At 50.0% G+C, this 12,822-nt stretch overlaps 1 protein-coding gene across 1 annotated transcript in view; it reads left to right on the top strand.

Moving 5' to 3' along the window:
* The first annotated feature begins 3,705 nt into the window (after nucleotides 1-3,705).
* Nucleotides 3,706-12,822, top strand: part of SLX9 (SLX9 ribosome biogenesis factor) — a 58,602-nt gene continuing 49,485 nt past the window's right edge. Inside the window, exons 1-2 of the mRNA XM_063342035.1 lie at nucleotides 3,706-3,896; nucleotides 5,624-5,732. Coding sequence (XP_063198105.1) covers nucleotides 3,753-3,896; nucleotides 5,624-5,732 — 253 coding nt within the window. The 5' untranslated portion in view covers nucleotides 3,706-3,752. The remainder of the gene's footprint in view (nucleotides 3,897-5,623; nucleotides 5,733-12,822) is intronic.

Here is a 12,822-nt window from a genome sequence, read left to right as displayed (position 1 = left end):
CATCCGGCCCTGTGGGGCTGGGGCTGATCTCTTTCCTGGGCTACACCAGTGGGTCTGCAGCCCTCCCACTGCACCTGGGAAATGGACCCTGTCAAAACCTGCCCTTTTTGCCCCACTTTTAACATTTCACAGCAATTGCTGGAGGCCAGCCCATACCCCCAGCAGGCGAATAATGCTGGTAGTGGGGGAAACTGGTTCCTTTGGGAACTATCAGTAGCCCCTGGGTGTGGTGTAGATGGGGATCTGGCTTCCCCCACGCTCTGGGTTGGGCTCAAAATCTTTGTGTCGGGGCTCACTGCTGGTCTAGTGAGGCCTCCTCGCTTGGCAGAGGATACCAGAGACGTTCTCTGTGGCACAGCTCAGGGCTGTGTGGGTTTTTTTTAAGCAGCCTTCAAATTTTATTGTGCAGGCTGCAATAACTCCTCCCAATGCACCCGCAATAGTATTTCCCTGAGCAGAAAGGAACTGGGTCCTGGCAACTATCGCTTAACCTCTTTAGGGCACTAAATTAAAAAAAAAAAAAAGACGTTTAGAAAATGTACAGGATCATAGATTTTTAATAAAGATAATTAATGTGAAGCTTTTGTTAACTGCTTTGTAGGTTTCCCTTCCAGCGAGCTAACACTGAGTGACCATGGTGCATGATAAGACACCGATGCCGTTCACCTGCTGCTGTCCTACAGTTATGGAGCTGGGTTTATTTTTGCAGCAAGCAAAGAGAATCACAGTGCTAGCAGCAAATTTCTGAGCGCTAATGAATGCTCCATGGGTTAGTGTTTTTATTAAAGACAACCGAGATCTGTTCTGGTTTCATCACAACTGGGCACTGGGTGTAGCTAGAAAGCATTGTAGCTGCAGTGGGATGGGAGAGTCAGAGCAGCTATTGCCTGGCTGGCGTGGGATATGGTGGGGATGGAGCTCGAGGATGAGCCTGCTGGGAGCTGAGGTGCCCACCCCAGTTTGCTCGGAAAGCCCAGGTGGCTGCAGCTGGACGCTGCGGAGCAGCCCCCAGCCCTGGAGCAGGTGGGCCGGGGTGCATAAAGCTGGGAAAGCTGGTGAGGTTTCCTGCCAGCATTGCCGGTTGCAGATCTGGGGGAAGGAAGTGTGCTCGAGTGAGATGAGCTGTTGTAATTTTTCCTTTTGTATTGCATAAGGTCCTTATTGGGCTGCTCTTTTCTCTTCGATTATTTCATTGGGTTTGCCAAACTGCTCTGCTCCGGCTGACAGGTTGAGGGAAGAGGGTGGGAGAACTGCTGTGGCAGCAGAGCGGGTATACCGTGGGTCCTTGTAGGCCAAAGCTGAAGCTCCCTGGCGTACTGCCCGTTCCGTCTGAGCTGTTCCTCATGCTCTCTTGCAGCTTTGGCCTTGAGTGAACATCCACAGCAAAGCACTGTCCCAGGGGACCCTTAACACCTCTTTCCCCCTGCCTCCAGCATAGGGTGGTAGCTCGTTAGTACTGGCTATTTGCTATATGTATTAGCCAACGAGTAGTTACTCTTACGCTGAGTCTGTGCTTTCACAACAGCACACAGGACAAAGATGTCCAAGCAGAAGCAAGCCAGGGCTGGAGCAGACAGCATTAGGATGCTGGTGTACAACCTCCCCTGCAGCTGGCAAAACATATGCTTCTCCAGCGTGGGTTTCACCTGTATGAGGTTTTAATCTTTGATACTTCCAAGTTTGGTAACAACTTCAATTTTTTAGAGAGTCTTTTTGTTTCTACTTTTTATTTCTCCTTGCTGCTGTTTCAGCCTGCTGTAGGTGAAGGGGATGGCCATCCTTTGGAGACATGTATGTGCTTAGTCGCAGTGTGTGGATGTGTTGGATACTCCCCAACCTGACTGTAAGCATTTTAAGTCGTTAAATATTCCTTTTTCTATTTTCTTTTAACCATCTTCATTTTTATTAGTTACCCTTTTAAATTTTGTTTTCACTAGAATGGATTGTGTTTCCTCCTCCCCGACTGTGGAACCGTTGTGGTTTTTGCAGGATGCTCTTGAGCAGCCAGAGTGGGGAGTGGGGCATCCAGCTGTGCATCCAGCTGGGTGCACTCAGAGCGGTTGTTCCCTGGAGTTGTTCATTTTGGTGATCAGAGATGTCATTTTGGCGCTTTGCTCCTAAATAATGCTCACCCAGTCTACGGCAGGGTAACGGAAGTTTTCCTAGTGTTATTTTCTATCCTTGACAAGTGTTAAATCTTCCTTGGTGTGTCCCAGCCACTGCCATACTCTGGCTGAACGAGCAGCACAACGGGAGCAGGGATTTGGGGCTCCTGTGGGATCTCCATCCTCAGAGATATTTTTATCTTCAACCTTCTAGTATTTATATAGGGGTATGCTTGGTTGTGAGCAGGTGCCTAAACTGGATGTGACATCTTTCCAAGCAGCTTCACCCTCCAAGGGACCTCTCCCTGCATTTCCCCATGTCCTTGGCACCCAGGAGGAGGGTCACCAGCTGTGCACTTGCGTGCCACAGCTTGCCTTGCACTCCTGTGCTACCCACACCGATACAGACCCATCAACCCCTTGGCTGGGTGGGAATGGCTGCCGCCCAGGAGATGGACTCGTGATGCTGGCCCTCCTGCTGGGAACAGCTTTGCTTCCTCCGGCCTCACTCTTCTCATCCGCAAGCCACGGCTGAACAAGGCACCTGGGGAAAAGGAAAAAGGGAGTTCAGTCGTCATGGAGAAGTACATGGCAAGAAGTTTGCTTTATTTTAAGAAAACCAGTTACTAGTGGACACGATATTTATCACAGTATTTTTTGTATTGCTTTTTTTGGTATTTTTTGAGTTTTCAAAAGAGCGGTGGAAAAATGCTACCCAGGGTAGCCCTGAAAGCAAGGGGGCAGGGGGTGGGTGGTGGTGTGGGTCCCTGGGGCTGCTCCTCAGTGTCAGGCCCTGGGAAATACAGCTCAAAGGGGGCTGGGGAGGGCAGAGAAAGACCAGCTGGAAAATGAAGACCCATTAATCATGGAGCATCTGTCAGAGCTTTTTAAGAGCAAAACCACTGTGGCTCCCAAGGCTGGAGCTTTTTATTCACCTGGGAGGGAGAAACGGCTTCGCACTTCACCCCATCACGTGTGTGCACAGGTGCAGTGAGGGCTGTGGCTATTTTGTTGAAATTCTCCGCCTGGGTCTGTGACTGCAAGATCAAACATGTGCTCGGGCTCCATGGGGGCTCATCAGGTATTTTTTGCTGTTATAGCTATGGAAATAATTTCTGGCAGGGAATTTCAGAGTTTGTTTTTCTGTCCTACCGTGGCATCCCAGTCTTTGGCTAGTGCTACTGAGGCCTCAGCTCTTCCAGGGGCTCACACCAAACTTTGACCATGTCACAGTCTCTAGGCTTAACCTAAGCACACTGAACAAACACCCGCCAGCTGTTTCCAGGAGCCACTTTCGGCAGGCTGCCTGTCCCACCGCCAGCCTGGAGGTGATTAACCCCCCCGGATGCCCATCAAAACCTCCGGCTGCAGAACGCTGGCGTTTAAGACGCCACCATTACGCTTCAGAGTTAACAGCCCCGGAGCGGGCTGTCTGGGACTGCCGCAGAGGTGCTTCCAGCGCTCTGCCCGCCGCGGGGAGCTCCCCAGGGGCCGCAACCCCTCTGGGGCCCACGCTCTCCGCTGCCGTCTCGGGAGCCGTTGGTACCTGCCGGCAGCGCCCGCCCGGGCGGGGGCGTCCCCAGGACGTGAGAGGCGCGGCAGAGGCCGGCCCGCCCCCTTCCGCCCGGCTCCGCCACGCCGCCCGCCATGGTGGGGAAAGCCAGGCGCCCACGGCTACACCGCGCCGCCCCGCGGCCCTGGCCCGCCCGGGATCCGCCACCGCTCCCCGAGCCCGAGCGCGGCCCCGGCGCGAGCCCCGGCGCGGGCGGCTGGAGCGCGGCAGCCGCCAAGGTAGCGGGGGCGGGCGGGCAGCGGCGCGGTGTCACGTGGGGCGGGCGGGGCTCTGCCTCGCGCGCGCGGGCCGTGGCGGTCACGGAGCGGGGGGGGCCTCGGCCTGTGGGGCGGCGGCCGGGCCTGTGAGGCGGCGGCGCGCCGTCCGCGGAAAGGGTCGGCGCTCGATCCCTGCGCCATCCAAGCCCTGCTCGGTCTCTCGAGTTCCTGGGACACAGTTGAGCCCACGCGGTGGCCGTCACGGGCGCAGGACCCTCGCGGGGTGTCGCCACACCGCCAAGTATGGCTCCGCAGGGTGTCTGAGGACACCCCTTAGTTCTGGACGTGGTGAAGCGCTAGTGGAGGCCTACAGGCTCAGAGGGGCGAGAGATGGCACTAACTTGTGTCCCGAAGGCCGGTCTCCTTTTCCTGCTTAGAAAAGTCGAGTTACATCCTTGATGCTGTTCTTGCGGCCTTGAAGCTGCTGTGGCGCTCTGCCGGGCAGCTGCTTGTCTCGCGCAGCGTATCACCAGCGGGAGTGTGCCAGCAAGGGCAGGGCTCATCGGAGCAGCCAGGGAGGTGAAACGAGCCTGGAGCTCCAGGACTCCAGCACAACGTGCGCCATGGGAGTCCCAGCGTGCTGCTGCAGGGGCGGCTATTGCCGCTGCACGCTATCAGCCATGTTGATGGAACTGCCACGTAGTGGCAGCTATGGCAGCTACACTGTGGCAGCCGCCATAGCATCACCAGGCCTCTCACATGCAGAGACAAGAGCCTGCTTGGGGAGGTGGCGGTGGCAGACACGTGCTCCTGCTGGTGGGAGAGAGGGTGCCTGTGCTGTGTTTTGGTGGGGTAACTGGGATGCAGTAGTGGGGATCATTACCAGCAAGTGTTGGGAGCAGAGGGGTAAGAGGCTTCCTGGGTCATTTTGCAGTGGTTCTCTTTGATTTCATGTTAGGGCAGGTGAAGATGAGCTGTCGGTTTACACACAATCATTTTAAGAGATTTATACCGCGTCTGGTTTCACCAGCTGTGTTATTAATATGCAGTTCAGGTTAAGGCTAGGTGCCTCCCTCAGCCCCCTCACAGCAAAGGTACAGAACAGCAGTAAATGCCTTTTATGTGCCTACAGCTTTCCTTGTGAGGAGGGAGGAATAGGCTGTGCCATATACAGCTAGTTTTATACCACTATAAAGTTATGTGTCAGTGCTGGGAGATACTGCTAGCTAAAATAATAAATACTTCTATGCCAACCAGAGAAGCTACTGCAAAGCATAGGACTTAGGGAGGTAGTTAAAGGATGCTTAAAGGAACTAGTTACTGAAGATTTGGTAAGTTGCTGTTAATGTCCATTGATTTAGGATTTAGGCCCCTAATCTGCTCATTTGTTGCTCATCTGTATTGTTACATACTTTTGTACCTGTAATAAATCTGGCTTTTCCTAAGGATGCTGTTCACAGTTCTCCTAGGACTAGCACTTGAATTCACTTGAGTGAGGTGAGGTTGAGTTCAGGCAGAAATCTGTTAGAAATAGAACAGTCCAAAACATGACTTTGTGAAATTTCCTTCTGGGGGGGCCAAGCCAGGAGGGTGACGTTCCTACCCCTGTCTGTTCAGGAGAGTCACAACCACTGGAGTGTGCGCCCTGGTCCCGTCTGGATGGTGCTGGGTTTGATTATTTTTTTTTTTTATGAATGGTGTCTGGTGGTGTTTGTGCTGACTCCTGAGTAATGTTTCTTTTCGATAAGGACTGGGGCGTGTCATTTTCTGGTGTCTTTTCCGGCCTGAAGATTGACCCTGATACTCTAGTAAAGAAGCTCGAGTTGGACTCCAGAAGCATCATTTCCTCCAGAACAGGTTTGTTGTTACGTTTTGAATGAGTGCCACGTTAGGTTGTAAGCGAAGACACTGGGGACTTTATTTGCAGTGGCTGTCAGAGCAAGCTCAGGAGAATCGAACCCAAACACAGCTTCCCATGTTTCTGCAGGGGCTTTTAAAAGTGGTTTCTGTTTGGTATTGGAGGAGACAGAAACGCGTGTATGTGCTTAGTGCTCTGTCGGTGGGGAACTAGCTTCAGGCAACCTCACGGCTGCTGGGCTGGGCTGTGGGATGTGGGATGTCCTTATGCCTGTGGGATGTCCTTATGTCTGTGGGATGTCCTCACGCAGCCAAAGGCTTATGGCCCCCAGGGGCTGAGGGGACAGCAGAGCACAGGCTGTGACCTGATCTGCAGGCTTCCTCTGTGGCTGTTTTTGCCTCACCAGCAGCTGCTGTTCATACCCCAATATTTCATCAGAAAGTTGCTTGTTGTGTGTCAGTGCTTTACCCACGGCAGCCTGATTGCAGCCAGTTCTCTCCTCCTGTCCTGTCCTGTCCTGTTCCTAGGTCCCTGGCTCAGACTCCTGGACAGGAGAGTCCAGCTCACCAGGGAGTATTGGGAGTGCGAGTGGGAACAGTGAGGAGATGAGAGCCTTTTGTTTTCTAGTGGCACAAGGAAATGATCCCTCTAGCTGTTTAGTGGCAGACGGAGCTTTGCACCTGAAACCGGGTTTCACCTCTCTAAATGGAAACTGATGGCACAGCAGTCTGTCCTGGTGCGGAAGATGCGTGTGACTCCCAAATACCTTGTTTGCAAACTAAATTATTTTCTTCTCTCCATGCAGATTAATACTGCTCCAGTGACTTTGTTTTCATGTCCAGGGCTACAAACAAACCCAGTAACCACGCAAAGGCTAGTGGTTATCTGAGCAGTGGTGAGATGCAGCAGCCATAGCCCATTGGTCACATTTGGTCACAGAGTAAGGGAATGGGAAGGTTGTGTGAGGACGTAGTTATTGGAGATGCTTGCCCTTTGCATAGAAACCTTGGTGAAATGTATTGTTTTCAAAACATTGAGCTCGCTGTTCCTAACTCTCCTGGGAAAAGGACATGTGTGCATATGTGTGTGCATGTGAACATAGCCATCTCTTTAATTAAATTAGACAGCATGCTGTTGAAGGCTGACAGTCTGCAATCCTACTCTTTCATTGCAGGCTACAGCTGTACCAGTCTGGTTTATAAATAGACCTCTGCTGCTGGTCCCTGTGCAGTACTGATGATGCAGATGTGCGGTGCCTGACTATGTTTAACCCTCTCTTGAGGCTGTGTGCTGGCTTCCTGCAGACAGTGATGCTGACCCCAGTGCTTTGTGCTCCCTCACGCTTTCCAGATCATCAGCTAAAAATAGCTGTTCATTTGGGGGCTCAAAACTGCAGTTCAACGAGGCAAAAAGTGATTTTATTTTTTTTTTAAATCTTCCCAAACTGCTGTGCTCTTTCTTCTTGTATCACTCTGGAGCCATGTGGAGGCTTTTTCATTATGGAAATCAGTTCATTTTTTGTGTTAATTCAGTGAACTGTAACTAGGCTGTGCATGCAGTGGCACCCTGGAGTTAGAAAAGAGATTCTAGGCAGACATGCTTTGTCTCCTGGGATGTCTGGTCAGCTGAGAGCCTGTTCAGCAGGAAACTCAACTTGACTCCAACCCTACCCTACCCTCCCCTTCCTCCCATCCCCCCTTATCTCAGAGCACAGGACAATAGAGTAGGATTCTCCTACACATTGTTATTTTAAGATTTAATAGCAAGACAAAAAAGTGTTTCTCTCCCACTTGTGTTTCAAGCTCTGAGAAGGTCAAGTTGGCAGACTGTAGGTAGTCTTACTTTCTCTGTCTCCTGTGCTTTTCACAGCTGAAGAAGATAGTTTTTTTTTCCGTCAAGGATGCTATGTGGCAGTTGAAAAAGCTCTTATATTTGTCCTCCATGTATGCGCACATGCATACGTGCCTCACGTTACCTGAGATTGCTTCACATTATCTAAGATTGCTGATATCTCTGTGTTTTGTGTTACAGTTTGGCCTTATGCTGTGACACTTTAGGGACAGCCAGAAAGACTTTAGTGTGGGCTTAAAGAGGTCTGCAGGGCATAAATGAGACAAGAGAGCCGTTACAGGGCTTGGGCCTGACAGGAAACACTCTGCTGGGTTACCAAGCCCTGCTAGCAGTTATGGGGTTTGGCTCTGTTATCTCTCTTCCTTAGAGCCTGCATCCCTCTGCTTTTGGAGGTTTAGTTCCCAGAAAGCCATCATCTCACTCCATGGCTGTGCTTCCATGGCATTGCAGCTTGGTCTAAGGTATCTGCATTAGATGTTTCTGGGTAAAGCACGTGACATTCCTACTACTATTCTGTCTCTCTTCCTTTCTCCACTTGGGCTTTCACATTTTAGCTTTGTGCTTGAACTGGGGGACCTAACTTTTGTCTTGACAGAGCCCGAGCACCAAAGCTACGTGATCTGGCCTGCTCTCTGCTGATTCTGAAGCTGTCAGGTGTGGATCTGGCCCAGAAGGATATGCAGGCTTGAGAGATTGCTTGTTGCTGGAAAAGTAAGGAAGAAGAGGTGGTGATGTGGTGATGTTGGCTTGTAGCTCCATCTGTCAGCATGCTCCCTCACTGTTCAAGAGAGGATAGTGGCTGGCTGGATCTGCAGAAGAGGTCTGGAAAGCCTGGTCTCCTCAGAGCATGGTGCAGGGGCAGCAGTGCCTCCTGGACCAGTTTGAGGTGATGGTTTAGGGGGAAAGAGTGAGACAGGCCTACTCCTGTGGGACTGCCTGGAAGACTTGTGGAGCTCCCTTTCCTCTCTGTCTTGTCCTTGGTGACTATGGTGATGCATCTTTAGCTGGCTACTTCTCTCAGGTTTCTTGGCCTCCCTCTCTGACGTCTATGGCTAGGATGTACTTTTTGGCTTCCCACTTTCTCTCTGTCCATCCTCAACCTATTTAACATGCTTGTGTGATTCCTTCCTCTTTTCCACGTGGCTTGGGCACTCAGGGCAGATTTTGCAGAAGTTCTTTACCTTTTGTCCAGCTGTGAAAATATCTGTGCTCATGACAAATTATTCTGCTTAATTTTCTCTGGAATAGATGAGGTGACTCTTGGTTCCTGTCATCTTTTTATGCTAACACTAGGAATTTAGAGAGGTAAATGAGGACTGTTAGTCCAGCAGCTGGAGGTGTGTTTCTCTCCACGGTTAAGTTCCTGTGTTTGCCATGAGCTGACTGTGCCCTGCCATATCCCAATTCTTCTGAATGCCTTAGATTTGGGAAGTGATGGAGAGCTGAAGAAGCAAACTACAGAGAAAGACAAGTGCTCCTTTGAAAGTCTCAGAAGCTGTTAGTGGTTGGGGCTAACATCTGTAGTTAGGATCATCTCTCCCAGCCTGGCTCGGACAGACATTTTTCTCAGGGTTTGTGTTCAGCTTTGTTTCAAAGAGGATGACTGCCTTCTCCTCATGTTCCTAAGGCAGGTTTCAAGTTGTCCTGTCTTCATTCAAAGCAGCCTGCAGAAGGACGGGAGTGTGGGGAGATGTGTAAGCGTGGGCCTTGGGTGTGGTGGGGAGAAAGGCTGCCTGAACTGTGGGTCTCTAACAAAGACAGGGCAGCTTGTATAGGAGACAGAGAGATGACATTTTGAATTCGCTGATTTATTTGGAGTACCTGTAAAATCAGCTGATAGGGCAAATGAAAAATATCCCTTGTGTACTGAATTTTTATACTGCGTTTCATTCTACAGGTCTAGTCTCTTCCAATTAAAATCTAGTTTGAGGAAGAGCTTGGAATTGTGTTAGATTTTAGAAGATAACAGCTTCGAGCTCAACAGTGGTCAAAAAAGCAAATTGTCTGCTAGGAAGTAGAAAGGAAAGAGAATGACCGGGAGAGCATTGTTATGTTCCATAAATAAATCTGTGGTACATGCAGCTATTTGATGCTACGTGTGGCCTTAGTCCTCTCATCTCAAAAAAGATATAGCAGACCAGCAAAATTTCAGAGAAGGGCTGCAAGGCTGCTCAGAGGCCTGGGATGCCTGTTTAGTTGTTCCTAAAGCAAGAGCCCTGGGCTCTTCAGAGAAGAGGAGGCTGAGGGGAGACCTCATTGCTCTCTACAACTATCTGAAAGGAGGTTGTAGAGGTGGGTGTTGGCCTCTTCTCCCAAGTGAATAATGACAGGACCAGAGGAAATGGTCTGAAGTTGCAGCAGGGCAGGTTTAGATTAGATATTAGGAAGAATGACTTTACTGAAAGAGTGGTCAGGCACTGGAACAGCCTGCCCAGGGAGGTGGTAGAGTCACCATCCCTAGAGGCGTTTAAGAAACGTGTAGAATTGGCACTTCAGGGCATGCTCCAGTGGCAGAGATTGTAGGTTGTTTGGTTGGACTCGATGGTCTCAAAGGTCCTTTCCAACCATGAAGATTCTATGATTCAGCTGTGGTAAGGCAGCAAGGCAGGGTGTGATGGAAGCCTGGAAGCTGCATAGTGAGGGAGGGGTGGGTGTGGCTGTCTGCTCGCTCTTCCGCTACACACCTGGAAGAAGCAATGGCAATAGCAGATGATAAACATGCACCATAGAACAAGACATTTTGTGTCTCACATGGTGAATGCAGCTCTGGGCACCGTGTCCATGTGTGATGTGAGTGCTGGATGCTTCTGTGGGTTCAGAAAGGGGCTGCACAGATTGATGGAGGGGGACGTTAGGATTTCTTAATGCAAGGACTTGTCTGGTTTGGGGTGCGCAGGTGGAGCATGGTGATTCTGTTGGGTCTTAGGTGGAAAAAGAGAGGGGTATTGAGGCCTGCAAAGAAATGGCTTGTAGTATTGCAACAGGACTAGAGACAGGCTTTGTGGTAGGGGGGTACTAAGGTGGTAGTCCTAAATCCAACAAGGTCCTGTGTGCAGCACAGAGAGACAGAAGCGGGGCTGTGCAGTGGCTCAGGTCACCGGCATGTGCAGGGAGGGGGCATGGGCTGCCACCAGGGCGGTGTGGGACAGCTGGGGCAAAAGGATGACCTGGACCACAGCTGTGGGGCTGTGTGATGTGCTAGGGGCTAACTAAACAACAGCAGAGCATGGTTACTTCCATGTGATTAAAAGCTTAATCTGGAAACCTGCTTTGATGCGCTGGAGCCAGAGGGATGCAGTCCTCTGGGAAACTAAGCCATCCTTGTGCTGGGGCTCGGAGGCTATTGTCTGTAGGCACCAACAAGAGAGGAGACCTCTCTCTAGTTTTTTTCCCCTTAGTTTTCCTCAATTTGTTAAGTGACAAGCTTTTTCTGCTTTTTTGGTTGTAGTTATTCTGAGGGAACAGGGAGGAGCACAATACCTAAGATGGAAAGTTCAGCATCTATAGCAGGGTTAGCATCTCGGTTAACATGAGTAGTTAGTTGAGTGTGCCTGCACAGGTGTGTACTGGGGCTGACAGGAGATGGAAAGAGGCCCCTTGGTTTGGGAGGATGAAGTGGTGGTGTTAGTTCTTGACAACTGAAGGCCCCATTTTTCTGAGGATTTCTGAGGTTTCCTGGTGCAGGCAGGGTGCCCTGTCAAAGTATCTGCTACTATCATGTAATGGTCTTGTTGCTGCCCTTAGATATAAAGCTGATTCAGCGTGCTTGTTGTGATTGGGGTGAGGTACCAGGTTAGGCTGTTCTGGCATCGGTAATTCTTGTGGCATGAGAAGGAAAGGGTGGAACTGTAACAAAAAATGTCACCAAAATGGATTTCATTTTAGGTGAGTCTTCCATGTGTGATGGTAGAAAGACAATGGTCTAAAATGGAAACTATTTTAATAGGGAGAGCTCTGAGCTATGTCGTACTGTGAAGCAGACCTGCTGCAACTACTTTCTCCTGCTCTGCTTCTTGTCTTTAATCATTAGCTCATCCTAACACCAGATTCCAGATGATTTCCACATGCTCGTAGGTTACAAAAGCCAGCAACATTACTGTGAACACTGGAGTTAAGTCCATGAGTTGCTTGCTGAATGACTGCTTTCCATCAGTGTAGTTTACTTAGCCACTGACGTAATGTAAATCAAGTGCTTTGCATCTAATCCATGTGAGGACTTCTTTACTAGTGTGAGTGAATAAATCTCATCTGGGTGAGCCTCTGTAGCGTGGGAATTAAATGTTTCCAACTAAGTCAGAAATAATGGCCTGTTGTATGGGGGGGGGGTTGCTGCTTTTTTTTTTTGTTTGTTTTGCTTTAGCTTTCCTTCCTCAGTGTTTGCTCCATGAAGCAAGAGCCTGTTCAAGCATGGCTCTTGCAAAACAGTTGCCTGGGAATGTCTCTTTTTTGGAGTGAATGATGAACCAGTTGTGCAATGATATGAACAACTGGACTGGCAACTTCCTGCTTTATTTTCAGCTTCTCCCGAAGGGAACTGTGGCAAGATGTATTGTTGAGAAAGCAAAAGTGCAATGGCAGCAAGTGCTACCACTTCAGAATTGCCTGCAAAACCTTAGCTTGTCACCTTGATTTCTGAGGTTGTGGCAACAGTAGCTTTTCCTGCAGATTGCTCTAGCTCCTCCTTTATCACTCGTGAGCCAGGAAAATGTCAAACGTGGATTAAAGCCATTTGCTGCCTCTGGTCCTGGAGCAGTTATGGGTCTTTTAGGAGACCATAAGGTCTACCAGAAAGTAGATTTAGATTGGACATAAAGAAGACATTTTTTTATGATGAGGGTGGTGAGACACTGGAAGAGGTTGCCCAGAGGTGCTGTAGATGTTCCATCACTGGAAGTGTTCAAGGTCAGATTGGCTTTGAGCAATCTGATCTAGTGAAAGATGAAAGAGGCATTGAACTCGATGATCTCTGAAGGTCTCTTCCAATCCAAACCACTGTGAGTCTATGATTCTATACCGGGGGAGGCGGGGGAGAGCACAGAGGGATGCAGGGCATTAGCCTGAACAGAGGCTGTGCTGGGCCTTGCTGTTGCTAAAGCCTTGATCTGCACAACGTGATGCAAAGCTATAAGGGGAGTTTCAGGCATGCATGTGGTAGTATCTCTGACTTTCCCTTTGTATCTTGAGAGCTTTTGTCCTCTGATGACCAGGACTGTCATGCAGCATGGGTTCCTCTGTCAG

Source organism: Chroicocephalus ridibundus, chromosome 7, assembly GCF_963924245.1.
Source record: "Chroicocephalus ridibundus chromosome 7, bChrRid1.1, whole genome shotgun sequence".
In the NCBI taxonomy this organism is placed as follows: Eukaryota; Metazoa; Chordata; class Aves; order Charadriiformes; family Laridae; genus Chroicocephalus; species Chroicocephalus ridibundus.
Note: the sequence above shows the minus strand (reverse complement) of the source record. Positions and strands in the feature narration are given on the sequence as shown.